Genomic DNA, 17,715 nt, shown 5'->3' with positions numbered 1-17,715 from the left:
TAACTGAAAAGAATTTCCCTTGGTCCGCCCCAAAAAAAACAACACATACTTACAACCTTTCCATCCAAAAGAAGAAAAACGTGATCCATGACTAAATGGTTTGTTATTGAAGTGTTGATGATATAAGTGACGCTAGTAATTTCCTTTTGGCTCTCAAACGTTCTTTTTTTTTTTTAAATAATAAAAACAAGTTGACTGCTTATGAGTAACGTCTCTGCATGACTGATGGACTGGACCCCCAGAGGCTCTATTACTTTTGAAAACTTTACCATTACCTTTAAAATGGACCCCTTCGAAGGAGGAGGAACCAAGTCGTACACTAATAATAACAGTGTAATTAAATTGTAATATTTGTACGCATTTATTGGAAAAGACTATAATTATAGAAAGACTATAATTCAAGAAACATTAAAGATCAGAGAATATAAAATTCTGACCCAGACTTCACTAACAGAAGATTGCCCTCGTCAGCTTCACTCCACCACTCTGAATCCATATCAGCAATAATTTGCATTGGTATCGTATATGCTGTATTTTCCACAGACGAAGGTCCGATAACTAGAGGACGTGGCACAGAAAAGCAACACATTGGGTGTTTTGGGAATCTTTCCACCTCAGCTCTCCCTCGACCGGTCCACCCAGTCGGGGGCGAATCGTACCCTGACCTGCGTCACGACTTTAAAAAGGAATTGAACTTCCTGCCCTGCGATTGCCAACTCTTACTCCTCTCTTTAAGTGCAGGCCTAACATGTTGCCTTCACAAACGAACCGCCTGTGGGCATTACTCCTCCTAAATAAACAAGAGATGGGTGCGATCTATAAATAGTCTCCTGGCGCTGGTGCAAAAACACAAGCTTCCTCCAGCACTTCCTCTACTGCGCCGAGAGATTCAAATCACTTCCGCTTTCTGAGCGCTGGTACTTTTAAAGTGCTAAAAAAAAAAAAAAAACGGTACACTTGTCCGGACTGGCAGTGAGAGCCGTGTGTGTCTGCATGCCAGAGGAGGTCGTTCTGACACGCCTTGCGCCCCCGTGAAGCCTAATAAAAGGTCTCCACAGTCTCGAGAAGGCGCTGGCGTTGTGAACAACCCTGCAAACAGTAAGTGTTTAAACAACGATTCTTTTGCACCCGAGTTTTTAAACTTCTCTTAAAACTTTCGGACCGTCTATCGATAGTCACACCTTATCATTTCCATAACCCCTCGCATTCTTTTTCGAGCACTTACGCGGCGTCTCCGTCTGGTGTTCTCAAATACCTCTTGGCTGCACTTTGAGGATAATATCCTAAAAAGTAAAAGATGCACGTTTCTGATGGGAAAGCATTTACAATGTTTGAGAATAGAGGAAAAATAGATTAAAGTTGTTTAATTAACCAAATATTTACAGGAAAAGCTTGTTTTCTCAGCGGAATTTCTTTTCCGCAGGTACAATATTGCACAATAGTTTCCACACAGTGCAAAGACAAGCCAGGGAGGGGGAGATTTGAGACGATAAATTACACAAAAGTGTGAATGTGAGTGGCAGCCAACTTACAACATTTCACTTAGTAACACAGCGGTTAGAAATAAATACTTTGGGTTTACAGTACCCATCCTAGCATGAGCCTTGAAGGCAAATGCGTTGACTCATCTATTCACTTAAAAAGGGATGTTTGGGTTGTTTTATGACCACAGTCGATGTATTACTACCTAAAGTAAACCACGGTTTGGAGTAACAGACCAGAGTGGGAGCAAACTAATGTACTGTATAAAAAGTTTAAAAAAAAAAAAAATCAATATCTATATTTAGAATATATATTCCCACCATGGAACTGAACTGAGAGTGACAACAGATGAGTTTGAAGCTTTGAAGAGAGCAAAGATAAGTTTCACTTTCCCCCGCCGGAGCGGTTTGATGGCAGGATAACGCTGTGGAAATGTTCTAAATATACCATATGCTAAAAACAGATATTGATTTTATTTAAATTGTTTTTTTTGTTTCAGGTGGCTAAAAATACAATTAGCGGTAAAAACACCCAAACTCTCCCTTTAATGAAACAATCCTATGCTTGTTTTGAACAGCTTGTTGCAAAGAAGAAAAAAACAAAAACACAATTTGTCTTTTTTTTTGTTTCGGGGGACGTTTATAAAAGTTATTTTCAAGGAATTACAAGAAATTGAGGAAACGAGTCACACATGCGCAAAAATTAACATAGACGTGTACATTCGCTTCCCGTTCTGAGCAAGTGACGAGGCAATTAAAACATTTTGCCAGCTTATCTCCTTTCTGTTTTTTATTCAAATAGTTTTTTATATTTCTAGCATCAAATCGGTCAGAATTCGTACTGTCGGCTAACGGTTAATTCGTACTGCTAACGGTTAATTCGTACTGTCGGCTAACAGTTAATTCGTACTGCTAACGGTTAATTCGTACTGTCGGCTAACGGTTAATTCGTACTGTCGGCTAACGGTTAAACGGTTTATCAATAACATCCCTGTGGCAATCCATCCCATAGTTATTGATAGCATGGCTAAATGCGTTGCTGCAACAGAGGACACGTGAATCAATATTTTAGCGGACTTCAAAATTCAAGTTTAGTTTATTTCGAATTAAACTAAAAGAACTCATTAGCGATGCAAAATTAATGTTTAACCACTAATCTTGCAACAGTAGCCTCCTTTGTGACTTTAAGTCATCCATCTTTGGTGGTTCAACATTAAACACCCAAAAACAAGGAAGCATCTGAAAACAGCGGTATCACTTAGATTAATACAAATACTAAATAGTACAATTGTTAACAGACACTAATACAAGTTTCCATATAAATGTTTGGTTATATTTGTCTTTTTTTTAAATGATATTGTGCATGTCCAAAATGCCACCTAGCAGCAATCAGTGGATTCCATTATCCAGGGCAGAACATGCAACAAGCTTCAACGTGCAGACCAGTGGCCTGAGACCAGTGGCATGGGACCAGTGGCCTGAGACCAGTGGCCTGAAACCGGGGGCATGGGACCAGTGGCATGGGACCAGTGGCCTGGGACCAGTGGCATGGGACCAGTGGCCTGAGACCAGTGGCATGGGACCAGTGGCCTGAGACCAGTGGCCTGAGACCAGTGGCCTGAGACCAGTGGCATGGGACCAGTGGCATGGGACCAGTGGCCTGGGACCAGTGGCCTGAGACCAGTGGCCTGAGACCAGTGGCCTGAGACCAGTGGCATGGGACCAGTGGCATGGGACCAGTGGCATGGGACCAGTGGCCTGAGTCGGCCTCACTGGGCGGAGAAGCCCTCACATGAACTGGGTTGCCTTTATCTTCCCGTGGTCAGATGTGACTCATTTCGAGGCGTGAACAATGCAGCTCTATTCTCCACTCCAGGAGATATCGGATATATATTCCACCCAAACACTCCCTCTGGAGCCACCGGGAAACCGGTTTTAAGTACAGTGATACTGCAGAGCCTTCACAGATGCAATGGCATGACTCAAAGTCTTGTGGCTCAATGCTGCAATGATGCCTTGTGACAAGGAGAAGAAACACACACAGAAAAAAACAGGAAATTTCAAAACCAGCAGAGCATCCAATGTGAAACGTTCTCCACCGACTGCCGACCTCGGTTTCTCTTTTCTACTTCTTTTACTCTCACACGTGTCGGTCACCTCAAAAGTTGTGCACTCCTTTAGACGACGAGCATCTGAATGCACGGCTTTCATTTCCTAAATCGACTGAACTCTGTTTGCTACTCGCTTTCTGAATAACAGCCACACAACAACACAATCCTGCCTGCATAGAATCACAGACCCAGTGCTTCCTGCTCTGCACCTTTCATAAAATCTTTTCCTGTTATTCCAGTTTTTTTTTTTAACATTACGAAGTTAAAACAATAGACGGGTTTGTGGGCAGTTCCCTAAAAACTAAAATCTGCAGCATTACAAGAATAATGTGCATTAAAAGGTTTTTAGTCAAACGTTCTGCCTCAGGGTCTTATTGGGAATTGGATATGAGTCTACGTGCATGGGTAAATTAATTTTATAAATTGTTATTGTTTTACTCTTTTACAGTGACAATATTATATTTATATATATATATATATATATATATATATATATATAAAAATTGACAAAAAGGTGCATTGATAGCAGTTTTGGTCCTAAATAAAATAGTTAATTCATCTTGAGTCTTAAAATCTTTTTATTTTCTTACCAATTTGACCAACTCTTAAAATGTTCTTGATTTAAAATTGGACTTAAAATACATTCGTTTTGCTCTCAATTTTATTCTGCTAACAATATCCTAAACTACTGCATAAAAAAAAAAAAAGAATCTGAATGTGCAAACTAAATATAAAAAGGCCGAATAATAATAATAATTTGGATTTACGAAATGTAAAGAAAACATTTCCCCTGCCGCTGTAAATTAAACACGCAGAAAATGAACTCCTGCTCCTGTTTTTGAGTGAGCGGGCTGTCGTGTGGAGAGCTGAATTGCACTTTAATCTCCTTTAAAGCCCACTGGACCCCCCTGAGCAGGTCCATCATCACAAACACATGCTGCACGGAGCCGTGTGGAGCCTCACAATCGTGACAGTCAAGTTGGTATTTTGGCAACGCTAAACATTTTTCTCACTTTCCACCTGCGCGGCATCAACGTGTTATTCTTACGTCACTTGGCCGCGTCTCGGATCCTGTTTTATAGTTTCTTTTTTTTCTCTCAATGTGAATCTTCTCACAACATCAGCATCTGCCATGGATCGATTATTGCACCCTTTTAGCAGCGATATTGATTAATACGAATAAATAATAAGAACAAATATAATAATAATAATAGACATAATAATCTGAAAGAAATATGAAAACCTCATACTTTTGTAGTTGGAAACCTCGTTTTGCAGCCAAAATCTAACAAATATTATTTATTAGCATTCAACGACTACATTCTTGGCCATTTGCACACCATCAAAACCTCAATGGAGCAGCAGTAGTGTTTTAGCTTTTCAGACAAACTAAAGCTAATGAAATGGAAGTTTACCATGAAGAGGTGCTTTTGACCTCCTATACAGACTTTTAAAACGACATATTGTACCACTTATTGGAGCCAACCATTCACCTTAATCTGGTTCTACAGACTCGAAACTCTACGAGCTGCGACTCGAAAGTCACATCTGAGTTACTGCACCACTAAACTCTGGATTAAGCCACTCTTAATAACGCTTTTGTTCCTCTCAACACAGATCACCATGAAGAAAAGGGACACGCCCCTTTGCAAGCAGCAGTCGACGCCATGCCTCGGGAAAGGTGAGAATATGCTCCAGCGGGGTTTTTACCTTTCGATGCACGCCTCAGGAAGGAATTGTCACTTTGAGGGCTGCAGCAAACCTACATCACTTTTAAGAGAGCTAACAAAATCCTGGTTCATTCGGCAACAAACCTGAACTCATGCCGAGCTTTTAAAATGTGATGTTTTTAAAAGGTATCTTGCTGTATTCTGTCTCACCTTTTTTACCTCACCGCTCTCTCGGCGTTGCAAATTAGCGTCCGCTCTAAAACACGGATAGTCGTATCGGATCGTTGTTGTAAGTTCGTATATATCTATTTTGTATCTGCTCGTAACAAATAAACCACGAATACACAATAAAGCTCAATTTTTACAAAATAAATTGTGAACTGGTTGACGGATACATTTTGTTTTAATTCGTAAATACATATAATAAGCAAAAAAAACATAATTGAAAGAATACGTAATAATGTTTCAGGGCAAACATTTCCAGAAAAATTAAAAATGTTGGGCTGTGATTAGTGTAAATTATAAAATAATTGTTCAACTACAAGCAAGTTCTGTCTTTAAGCTTTTCTAAAAAAAAATGGTCAAAAAATGATGGGAAATGGTATAGTTCTAAGTCAAAATACACATATAGCACATACACATTCATAATAACAGTTCAACATGCGATCTGTTGACAGTGTGGCTCAATCAAAGTCTCCCTCCATCGTTGGTGCTGGGTTTACAGTATAAAAGGATATAAGAACACATAACAATATAATATATAACACTGGACAAGGAGGAAACCTATTATGTTTCATTCCAGAATAAAACTGGACCGGGTTTTGTAGGTGAGAATGAAAGTAGAAAGTGTGCCGAGATCAATAGATCAATAGATCAAAAGTGAACGCAGGATTTATGGGACATCAGGTCCAAGTTGTTTTCTCTGCAGTCTTGGAACATGCAAGAATAAAATCGTAAAAGCATTTAATGTACACGGCATTAACTGCGTTTCTCTCATAAATAATATTTCTTGTTAAATACATTAACATGACTTCCTGCAGCGTGAACCGTGACGCGCGAGCTCAACCACATGGAAATTAGCTTGGACTGTTTGCTTTGAGTAAACAACGGCTTCATTCAAATTACCTCAATAAAAACTGTTTACATTCCATAAAAAAAAAAAAAAAGGTCTTTATATGCTATATTTAACCGTCTCATCTGGGGGAAATTAAGATTTTTCAAATGTATTTTCCCCATGACTTTAATATCACCTTTGAGCCGCAGCATTTCACTCCCTCCTCATCTCGCGGACTAGCCGCTGACATGTCGGCAGCCAGTTGTGGCTTTACACCAGCTTGGTTTAGCGGCCCCTGTTGCCATGACGCTCTCAACACCCTAAAATAGGAGGTAGAGAGGGTCACTCAAAACAACAACTAGCAGCTGCATCACACACACACACACACACACACACACACACACTCAGGCACCCGCAAGCACATACGCAGCGCAGCCGAGCGTGACCGAGGCAGTCGGCGTGAGAAAGCCAGGAGAGCAGCGTCGTAGAGCCGAGAGAGATATTAAAAAAAAGACACCGGACCTGAAGGTGTCTGCAACACTTTAAAAAGAGTGTTCTCCCGAGACACAGCAGCTCAGAGCTGTAAGGGAGTCTTAAGAGAGACCGAAGCAGGCGCATGAAAGCTGAAATACTTGACTCGCCAGGCAGAGAAAAACATGGCCAAAGTCACAGCGGAAGGTAAGCGGACTAGAGAGCCTCCTCGACCGTCATTACGAGGTTGTGTTTGGATAAGAACACCAGCTTTGAGAGTGACAGCTGAAACAAAAAAAAGGGGTAAATAGTATTTTATTTAAAGATATTTTAGGCTATACGCGAAGGTCTGTTTTTTGTGCATATTTCTAAAAAAAATGATTACACATGTCAAAAAGGACCCTCCCGACAGACTCCTTGTTGCGGAACGGGTTTCTCTAATGAAGGATGCGGGTCAAGGTCGTCCAAGAGGCTGCTCAGCTGTTCCAGGAGGTTAGTGCGTACGTACACACATGTCGGGAGGCTCGGCTTCCCAAATACGCGAGTCGAGGATACAGGCAGAAGGAACTGTGCCAAAACGACATCGCTCACAGACGTCAGACGGATAGAGTTGTAACGGTGCTGCGTTTTCCCCGTCTTGCGCTTGTTGATTCAAACAGCTCCACGGTTGAGATTGATGCTGCAACTTCAAAACACATTAATAGCAACGGTGAGGAAATGGAGCGATAGGAATTCCTTAGGACGCGTGCCAGGATCGGGGGTCACGGGTCGGATGTACACAAAATAACTCGTAGAGATCCACGATCACGTGTTGTTGTTTTTTTGACGATTCATAAATCGGCAGATACAGATTTATTCTTTGTATATTGTAAAATATCATTTTATTTTGTGATGGTATTTTTTTTTTAAATAGGTGAATCCTCATAAAAACACACAATTTAAACAACAAGGAAAGAAAAGATTGTATTTTTATGGATTAAATACATTACACGCCGATATTTTCCTGAATATCGGCGGATAAAGATAGTCAGTAAAACTTTATTTCACACCGTGATGGTTAACGTTAAAAATGTGTAATGGTCCGTTACGCCACTGAATCGGAAAAAACAACCAAACACCTTCACCCCTGAAGGGTGTTGGATAGCAACAGTAGTGTTCACACCACAGGGATTCAGTTGGCTGCTTTTAAACACAACTCTGCAACTCAACATATTAATTCACAGGGTCTCAAGTTTAAAAATAGGAGCCCGTGGGTATGTAAGAGAATCCGGTCAATACAAATAAACATGACCTTCCATCCAAAGGGTCACGAGAACCAAAAGGACTAATAAGTGCCCTTTTAACAACAAGAGTCAGACATTCCTTTACCATGTACAGTCAAAGATGAATCATCAGGAGACTTAACTGCAGATTCTTTGAGAATTGTTTCTTAGTTTTCTGTTCCTAGACGCTGATCTGGTTTTAAAGTATCACAATATAAAAAGCTGCATCTCTTCAGCATCTGTGCACACAAACACAAACTGAGGCACACAAACACAAACATAGATCCTTGTGCAGTGAATTACAGGCGTGTTGTAATCTACCATAACAAGGTTTCACTGAATGTCATTTACACTGCAGGCGTTAGCTTATAGCCTCTAGCTGCCCACAGCTCTTCTACTCTTACTTGTCTTAATCTCTGCATCTCCCGACAGGTTCAACAACCCGCATGCTTTTTAAAGAGTCGTTCAAGCGTACTCGTCTTAAGAACCGAGGAGGATTTCCCCACCTCTAGGTCGTGAACTCTGATCCGACCTAAAGTGCATGTTAACGTCCTGCTATTGGATTCAAAAGACTGAGTGATGCACCAGCAGACAAATAACAGACTGTTGTTTTTTTTCCACTGTTTTGCATACCACTCACACAGTGCTGTGTAATCACAGAGAGGCCGTACCCCCCCCCCCTCCCCCATGGGCTTGAGAGGTCACGCCATGTTTACTGTAACTCGTCTGACGTGTTGGCAGGACATGTAGCCACTAAAGACGTGTTTACTGGGGAGAGTTGTGATGAAGCGTTGCAAAGCATGCCAAGTTTATGTCTTAGCCCCCGCCGCCAAACCCGACCTGATATTTGTATTTACTGCCACCACCAACATAATGTTATGTCTCTGAAAAACTATAAGTACTTCAGTGCGCTGAGTAATATTTACTTCAGTCACACACAGTTACTCCACAATATTAAAATAGAGCAAGCGTGTAATTTCTTTTTTTTTTTTAAAGATCCTTTTTTTTTTAAGGGCATTTTATGCTAAAGAGAAAAGAAATGTAGGGACTATTCGGTCGCCCCATAAGCATGTCCTTTCTGTCATTTTATCTCTACCAAACACCAGTGATTTTAAGCAAAAACCTGTAGACCAAAAAAAAAAAAAACTCTAAAGAAATTCACTTAAAAAAATAAATAAACTCGAATTCTTCTCGACTCCCTCAGAAACGCCACGGCTCTTCCAAAGGCTGTCGATGAGCGAGGTGGATGAGCGGGTGCGCCTGCGAGCGGAGAAGGTGTACGCCTCGGCCCTGAAAGAGGAGGACACCAAGGACGCCCTGTCCCTGTTCAACGTGCCGGAGGACTGTCCCATCGGCCTGCACGAGGACCGGGAGCGGGCGCTGCAGAGGGAGCTGGCGGCGCAGCACTCCCAGGAGTCGGCGAAGAAGTAGGAAAACGTGTTTTTCTCACGATTCATATGTGCCTCTTCTTTCCGTGCGGCGTGAGAAGATGTGGGCAAAGTAATGCCTTCTCCTCTCTCGCCAGGAAGAAGAGTTTCAAGTTGAAGCGTTCGCAGTCGGTGTCTTCGCATGTGCCCGACGACGTCGACTGGGCCCAGTCTTTGGCGTCCCCGGTGTTCGACCCGACGACGCAAGAAGCTTTTCCCGAAGAGGACTTTCCAGACTTCCAGAGAGTAACCATCAGTGGAGATTACTGCGCGGGGGTAAGCGGGGTCACACATAACACACTTGCAACTGTGGCTTCATACTCGTCACATCTCCTTGCACTCAGAAAAAGGAGCGGCATCATTAATAAGTGGATGCACGCAAAGATCGACACACAATAACTAGACTTTAAGAGGCTGCAGTGCTCATTTCGCACCAGAAAACTAAATGGATGAAATATTTGTACACTCCATATTGGAGCAAAGTTTGGCCAAAAGCGTGACCGAGATCTACCCAAATCTAAAAAGGGGTCTATCTGAACATTGGCAATTAATAACTAAAAACAAAAATGATTAAATTGTCAATAGAATTTTTTTTAAAAAGGACAGAAATGAATGTAAAGTCAATATTGCCCAGATTGCCAATTACGTGGTGGTTGAAATGCCATCTGCCGCTGTTGCACAAGAGCTGAGGACTTTCAATATGGCCGCCAGGTGCCTTTAAGGCAACACCAGAGGATGCATTTAGCCGTGCAACCATAGCTTCAATTAATTATTACAACTCTAAAAAGATGATTTTAAAAAGAATTTCTAAACTAAACTAACTTTTTTCATGACGTTTCCAGATCACAGTTGAGGATTATGAGCAGGCAGCCAAAAGCCTCCTCGGGGCCTTGTTCATCAGGGAGAAGTACTCCAGACTGGCCTACCACACCTTCCCCAGGACCGCGGCCCGATTCCTCCGCAACGCCGAGAATCAGAAGTGGCGTGAGGAGGATGAGATCATGCCAGGTAGTAAACTTCCTGTTTTACTCATATATTAAAGCTTCTTTGATAAAAAAAAGATTGAAAGTACGAGCCTGTGTCTAATAAAGACTTCATGGAAAACATTAAAACAGCTCATTCTAATATTTAAAATTAGGTTAAATATACACAAAGGCAATCAGTTTCAATATTATGTTATATTTCTGGCAATTAAACGCCCTAAATTCTACACACTGTTCCTTTAAGTAATATTAATGATGACGTTTAAAGAAAGAATTTAAAAAATGGGAATATAGAATAGGAAAAAAAACATGTGCATCTCTATTGAAGGTAATAATCCGTGGGAGAATAGGAAGAAGAAAAGTGTTGCAACAGATACTGAGACATTGATTTGATGGCGAAGGTTAGGTACAACCTGTGCTGTTCACGTTTAGTCGGATGGTATCAATGAACAAAAACTATTCTACACGACCTCTCTGTGTTAGTGTGAAGCGTGTGTTTCACTGATTATTTTTGGCATTAAAGTGCTGTTTACAGAGCATGTGTCACATACTGTTATCTAAACAAATGGGCCCGAATGCAATACAAAATGATACATAACTGAATACGGCTCGTATTGTGAAGCCATCTCTGTTGGTTTAAATGCCTAATATTTTGTATAAATACTCCCATCCTCGGTAGACATCTGGCCTTTCCCTCGTGGAGGGGAGGACCCGTACTCCACGGAGGGTATTCCCGAGGACCTGAACTACGAGCTGCAGATGAAGGACGGCATAGTTAATGTTTACGACGACGCCGAGGCCCTGGAACAACAGCGGCCCCACAACCTGCCTTACCCCGACCTCGAGACCTTTGCCATCGACCTGAGCCACGTCCTCGCGATGATAGCCGACGGCCCCACGTGAGTACGCAAGACGTTGTTTTTATATTCTCAGCGATGGGGAAAATTGACTAACATTTCACGACATATCTTACATTTTCCCGCATGCCTCACAGGAAAACCTACTGTCACAGACGGTTGAACTTCTTGGCCTCTAAATTCTACCTCCACGAAATGATGAATGAAATGGCGGAGCTAAAAGAGCTGAAGTGTGTTCCACACAGAGACTTCTACAACGTCAGGAAGGTCGGTTGGTATTTTTACATCGAGCCCCCCCCCCCCCCGTATGCAAATAATAAACCTCTATATTAAAATAGATGTAAACAATGTTTTGGCCCAAGCCGCGAGTCTGAAGGGCCGTCTCACCACAGCGGAAGCCATATCTAACTAAAGTGCCCTTCGTCTAAATAAACCTTGACTTCATGGATCGTGCACGTCGTCTGCTTTATGTCCAACGACAGGTGGACACGCACATACACGCTGCAGCTTGCATGAACCAGAAGCATCTGCTGAAATTCATAAAGACCACGTACCAGACGCAGGCGGACCGCGTGGTCTTGGAGAAGGGCGGCCAGAAGTTCACGCTCAAGGAAGTCTTCGACAACCTCAACATGGACCCCTACGACCTCACCGTGGACTCTCTGGACGTGCACGCTGTAAGAACAAATTCACAACCATCGTCGTACATCCGGTTTTTCGCTTTGTATAATTTATCTAAAAAAATTAATTAAAAAAACGTCCTTGGAGGCAAATAGATCTGAGTAATCAGATAACAACCACGTGCGCCTGCCAAGGTTTAATTGTGCTTACCGACACGAGGATGCAATTACGGGTGTTCATGCATGTCACATGTTGTTACGCAATAATTTTTATTTTTTTTTGTGTTCCATGCGAGCCCCTCTTTAATGTGTAATCTGACGATAATCAATACAGTCACTTTGTTGGATGGAGAATGTGATTACAAGATTCACCCTCTCTCACGAATCACTGTCCTAGGGAAGACAAACATTTCACCGCTTCGACAAGTTCAACTCCAAATACAACCCGGTGGGAGCCAGCGAGCTGCGAGAGATATACTTGAAGTCAGACAACTACATCGAAGGGGACTACTTTGCACGTCTCATCAAGGTGTGGTATGAATTTGAGCACTGATATTCAACTTTGAGGCGTTTTCATGCATCTCGTTAAGGTTTCTCCTCAGGTTGAAGTTGGACGAAGCTCAACTTGGGATTATGAAAAGTCAACAAAGTCCTTGAATCAAATAAGAATGATGACGAGGGTCGGCGAGATATTGAAGGAGTGCAGTCTTTAAGATAGTAACGGAAGACATTTTTACATGAGCAGGAAAAGCACAAGTGTAATTAAAGAAATTAATGATGGCGGAGTTCCATTTAGCTGGTGAAGTTTCAGGGTATTGTGCTGACATTCTTTTAATACATTATTTAAAAATAAATAATATATACTGCTCTTGGTGTACCAAGTTGAAGTCCAACCAAATTCAATTGTTATTTAACTTTATTTTTATTTAAAGGCTGAGAATAAATATTTGAACTTGATCCCAGCACAAAAAAACAACAAATTCCTTCAGATGTTAGAAACATCACTAGTGCATGGGTGCATTATAAAACTGATATTATTATTATTATTAATGGACCACCGCTTCATAGCAACGAAGTTTGTATTTTTCTCCTCCTTAATTAAAGATAAGTGTATTTTTGTGTAAATGTGGTTTATCTTCAGTGTATTTTGTGTGTATTTTTACACCAAAGACTTTTTTTCTGTAGTAATTGCTTTGGTTGTAAATGCCTTGCACCCACTGGTGGTGTACAACTGAAATGATACGAGAGTACATGAAGTGTCTTTAACTCTAGCTCTATATTGATATTTAGAAATACCACGCAAGTCATTGAATTATCTTTGTCATCTGTTGCGTAAACTATTACCAAACAGTCTTTCTGGAGAAACACCGCCAACGTCCTGCGGCTCTGCGTCTCGTTTCAGGAAGTGGCCAAAGAGCTGGAGGAGAGCAAGTACCAGCACGCCGAGCCACGCCTGTCCATTTACGGCCGCGCCGCCAGCGAGTGGGAGAGCCTGGCGACCTGGTTCATCCAGCATAAGATCCACTCACCCAACATGAGATGGATGATCCAAGTTCCCAGGATCTAGTGAGTGCTCAGGGAAAGAGGAGACATTCATTACAACAAAAAACAAAACATGAAGGGGCACGGGGCCATTTAAAAGTGACAATAAGCCATATGTATAAGGTTCCTCAGCTTCACAGATGTTATATTATTTCCTCTTTATGTAGAATTTACTGATTTGTTATTAAAATAATAAATCGTACACCAGAAAATTGTTTAAAGAAACTTAAAACAGGAATTAAAATGCCAGTATATGATGTATTAGTATATAAACAGAGAATGTAATTGGGTAAATCGGCCAAATTGTAACCGATACTCGGTCCAGATATTTGAGTCAGTACCAGTATAATTCCGATATCGGTTGCTTCATAATTAGCATTTTGGATTTAATACCAAGATGCGTGTCCAATTTTGCATTTTCTGAACGATAGATTAAGAAATCCTGAGGAGATAAATTGTTAAGTCAAGAGTTGCGAAAACTTTGGCTCTAAACTCGGAAACTTACTCAATTCACAAATCAGGTCCGGAACAATTTGAATTGTCCTGAAATGCTAAAGAGGTGTTCTTGTACGTGGAGGACGAGTTCATTTAATTCCTTTTGTCTTGCAGTGACATTTTCAAGTCAAAGAAAATTATACCAAACTACGCCAAGATGCTGGAGAACATTTTCCTCCCACTCTTCGAGGCTACAGTTAATCCCCAAAAGCACAAAGCAACTCACGTTTTCTTAAAATATGTAAGTATTTCTGTGAAGGGTGGAATTTGTGAAATAGCGGCCAAACAAACGTGCCGCCGACATTGACGCCCGTTGTCCTGCAGGTGACAGGATTCGACAGCGTGGACGACGAGTCCAAACACAGCGACCACATGTTCTCTTACAAAAGCCCCAAGCCTGAGGCGTGGACCACAGACGACAACCCTCCCTACACCTACTACCTGTTCTACATGTACGCCAACATCATGGTGCTCAACAACCTGCGCAAGTAAGTCAATCTTGCAAGAGATCCCCCCCCCCCCCGAGTGGTTTTATGACATCGAAGGAAAAAATGATATTAACACCTTGTGTTACCTGCCACGGTACAATCATGTTCACGCTGATTATTTAGTGAACGTTCATAGTTTACAGTCTTTTGCATCCATAATAAAAGCCAGGATGTAAACACTAGAAATGTTAAGAACCGCTATGGAAGCTTTTTGGCTCAGCTGTCTCATTATTTGTCCCTCCTCAGGGAGCGAGGACTCAACACCTTCCAGTTTCGTCCCCACTGTGGCGAGGCCGGATCCATCACCCACCTGGTCTCCGCCTTCCTCACGGCGGACAACATCTCCCATGGACTCAACCTCAAGAAGGTGCCTTCCTGAAATTCACACTAGGGTTTGATACTCAAGGTCAAACTATTTGTTGTCTCCCTCTGACAGAAACCGGAAAAAAGATCTAGCACAAGAGTGTTGTTGAAATCTGCGCGGTAACTCCAGTGGCATAACTCGCATTGCTTTGGCGTCTACACCCCCCCCCCCAGAGTCCAGTGCTGCAGTACCTGTACTACCTGGCCCAGGTCCCGATCGCCATGTCCCCGCTGAGCAACAACAGCCTGTTCCTGCAGTACTCTAAGAACCCGCTACGAGAGTTCCTGCAGAAAGGCCTGTGTGTGTCGCTGTCCACTGACGACCCCATGCAGTTCCATTACACCAAGGTCAGAACCACCAGGACCAGCATGGACCACATGACTCTTTAAGTTGCTCACAATCAGGCTCACTGTGGTGTAGGAATCACAGAAATTAATACGTAGTGGGAAGAGCTACAACCAACTGCTATACTCTCATATACAAATAAGCCATACACATCAACGAAGGAAATGATTACGAGTAAAACGCATGAACAAAATGTTCCTTTTTAACCCTTTCAGGAGGCGCTGATGGAGGAGTACGCCATCGCGGCCCAGCTGTGGAAGCTGAGCACCTGTGATTTGTGCGAGATAGCCAGAAACAGTGTGTTGCAGAGCGGACTCTCGCATCAGGTAAAGTCAATCTTTTTTTTTTTTTCGATCACCAACCTGATTATTTACATCAGTTTACAGGCTGACAAGAAAAGCTTTGTGACACCTTTGCAGGCTGCCAAATTCTCAACAATTAAAAGGCTCCTCGAGATTCACTTCAAGGTTTCTTCCCTTGTGAATATATCTGTAAAAAGCAAATATTGACCCATCCAAATTTAACAGTTGCGCACCCTCAAAATCTTTCCCTAAAATGAGCAAATTACTGGTCAAACAGTACGCAATATTTGCCGCAGTTGCAATATAATGAGGAGCACTTCCTCTTTTGAACAATCCCTGCCTCAGTTACCCAAAAGGTCCATAAAAGTCTTGCTACGTCACTGTAATAAAACTGCTCATGGAACGGTCCAAAATTAAACCTCGTCCCAGAGCACATAATCCTCGCTACTGTATCCTAATACAGAGGAACATCATTCAGTCACAGTGCAAGATAAGATAAGATATATTTCATTATTAAATCCTTTATGAAGCTAAACCAAATTAAAACCACACTGCACACACATCCCATGTTGAGGTCACCTGCTCTGGACAAGTAAAGCCAACAGCCTACTGCAAAAGATTTTCTGCTCTATATTTATATATCTATATTTTACCTTTTCACCCCACAGGACAAGAAACACTTCATTGGTTCAAACTACCTGCAGGACGGACCGCAGGGCAACGACATCCGGCGGACAAACGTGGCACAAATCCGCGTGGCCTACCGCCACGAGACTCTGTGCAACGAGCTCAGTTTTCTGGTGGACGCGGTGAAGACGGATGTTGAGACCACCATACCCGAGTGATTTAACACACAAGCACAAACGATGCCCGAGTATATCCTCAGCTGTTAGACAGCATTTTTTTCTTTCTTTTTTTACATATTCTTGTGAAACTTTTGGAGCCAGATTTGACAAAAGGGGGTTCTTTCTATTTTATGTTCACCTTGGTGCAGTAATCTGTTGTGTTACTGGATTTTGTTGACACACCAAACCCATAAGTGCACACGGCTGATTTAGAATAACACATTCATTCAGAAGCTGAAATTATTATATATTATAATTATTATTATTATAATTGGTGAATGCATGTTATGAAGGCCTTCATCTGGACTAAAAAATGAAATTTAGAAAAAAAACTATTCAAAGACAAGGGCAAGTGTGAGTGAGCTTTGAAACCGATTGTATACTCGCAACTGTGAAAAGACTACCTTGTAACTATTTATCTTTTTTTATGATTGTCATTTCTCATAAATTTTGATATGTAAATAAAGGCTGCAAAACAGTCCATAGTGTTGTCGCAGCGTTCTATTTTATTTTACTTGTGCATCTCCATAAGGTTACAAATAAAATATAAACAAAAATAAATATCAGGTGCCAACCTACTAATCCACAAATTTCCCCTTTGAACTTTATGATCAGAGGTTTTTTTTAAATAATTTAAATCTTAGTTGGTATTTTATTAAAACTAAGATAGGTAACTCAACAATCCTAATTTAGATGTTACGTTGGTCAGAAGAGATAAATATCACCGAAAGTGTTTGTTGTTACTTTTCAACAGTGAGTCTTTTGTACTGCACAGACTAATGACTCATACAACAAATACACATTATGGCTATTGGCCATCTGTTATTAATGGGTCAAGGACACTTAATATATATATATAAATATATAAATATAAAAGATAAATATATCCCCCATGGCCCAGAGAGAAGAAACTCATTAACCTACATACTTAAATTATTCATTATTCATTAGATACTTAAATTATTCCAGTGTTTTTAGAGATATTTGTGGTTAGCTACTCAACTAGCTAACTATTGGTAGCTAGCTGAGTAGCTAACCACAAATATCTCAAAAAACACTAATGTTAGCAAACTAACTTGGCTAGCTAAGTTAGTTTGCTAACATTAGTGTTTTTTGCTAGCTAGCTAGCTGAGTAGCTAAGAAGAGGCCAATTCCGCCATGATGACGTCATCTACCAGCAGCCATTAGTTTCGTCCTGGTGCTGCGACATGACTAACAATCACATATTTAATTTGATGATCATTCGATAACTACAAACTTACCGGCGGGGGAGGGACGAGGGAGAGGGAGGGAGGAGGGGGACCCATGAGGAGGTAAACAGATAAAGTTACCGTTGGCAAAGATGGCGTCTCTTCCTCCTCACGCCGACGTCACACTGCTGCTCAGAACCGTTGGACT

At 41.5% G+C, this 17,715-nt stretch overlaps 1 protein-coding gene across 4 annotated transcripts; it reads left to right on the top strand.

Moving 5' to 3' along the window:
• The first annotated feature begins 802 nt into the window (after nucleotides 1–802).
• ampd3b (adenosine monophosphate deaminase 3b) lies at nucleotides 803–16,800 on the top strand. 4 transcript variants are annotated; one of them, XM_034534290.1, is made up of 16 exons: nucleotides 803–1,098; nucleotides 5,210–5,273; nucleotides 9,254–9,476; nucleotides 9,575–9,752; nucleotides 10,319–10,484; nucleotides 11,139–11,358; nucleotides 11,454–11,583; nucleotides 11,799–11,993; nucleotides 12,334–12,465; nucleotides 13,339–13,502; nucleotides 14,088–14,214; nucleotides 14,298–14,461; nucleotides 14,708–14,828; nucleotides 14,999–15,172; nucleotides 15,386–15,496; nucleotides 16,141–16,800. In XM_034534290.1, exons 2-16 carry the CDS (start codon nucleotides 5,216–5,218, stop codon nucleotides 16,315–16,317), a joined length of 2,340 nt encoding a protein of 779 aa, XP_034390181.1. In that variant the 5' UTR covers nucleotides 803–1,098; nucleotides 5,210–5,215; the 3' UTR covers nucleotides 16,318–16,800. The 4 variants fall into 4 exon arrangements, with proteins under 4 accessions (XP_034390181.1, XP_034390180.1, XP_034390183.1 ...); XM_034534289.1 differs by lacking the exons at nucleotides 803–1,098; nucleotides 5,210–5,273 and adding exons at nucleotides 6,709–6,994; nucleotides 7,200–7,279; XM_034534291.1 differs by lacking the exons at nucleotides 803–1,098; nucleotides 5,210–5,273 and adding exons at nucleotides 6,981–7,090; nucleotides 7,186–7,279.
• The last annotated feature ends 915 nt before the right edge of the window (nucleotides 16,801–17,715 follow it).

Source organism: Cyclopterus lumpus, chromosome 6 (assembly GCF_009769545.1).
Source record: "Cyclopterus lumpus isolate fCycLum1 chromosome 6, fCycLum1.pri, whole genome shotgun sequence".
NCBI lineage: Eukaryota > Metazoa > Chordata > Actinopteri > Perciformes > Cyclopteridae > Cyclopterus > Cyclopterus lumpus.
This window is presented reverse-complemented; position numbering and strand designations above follow the sequence as displayed.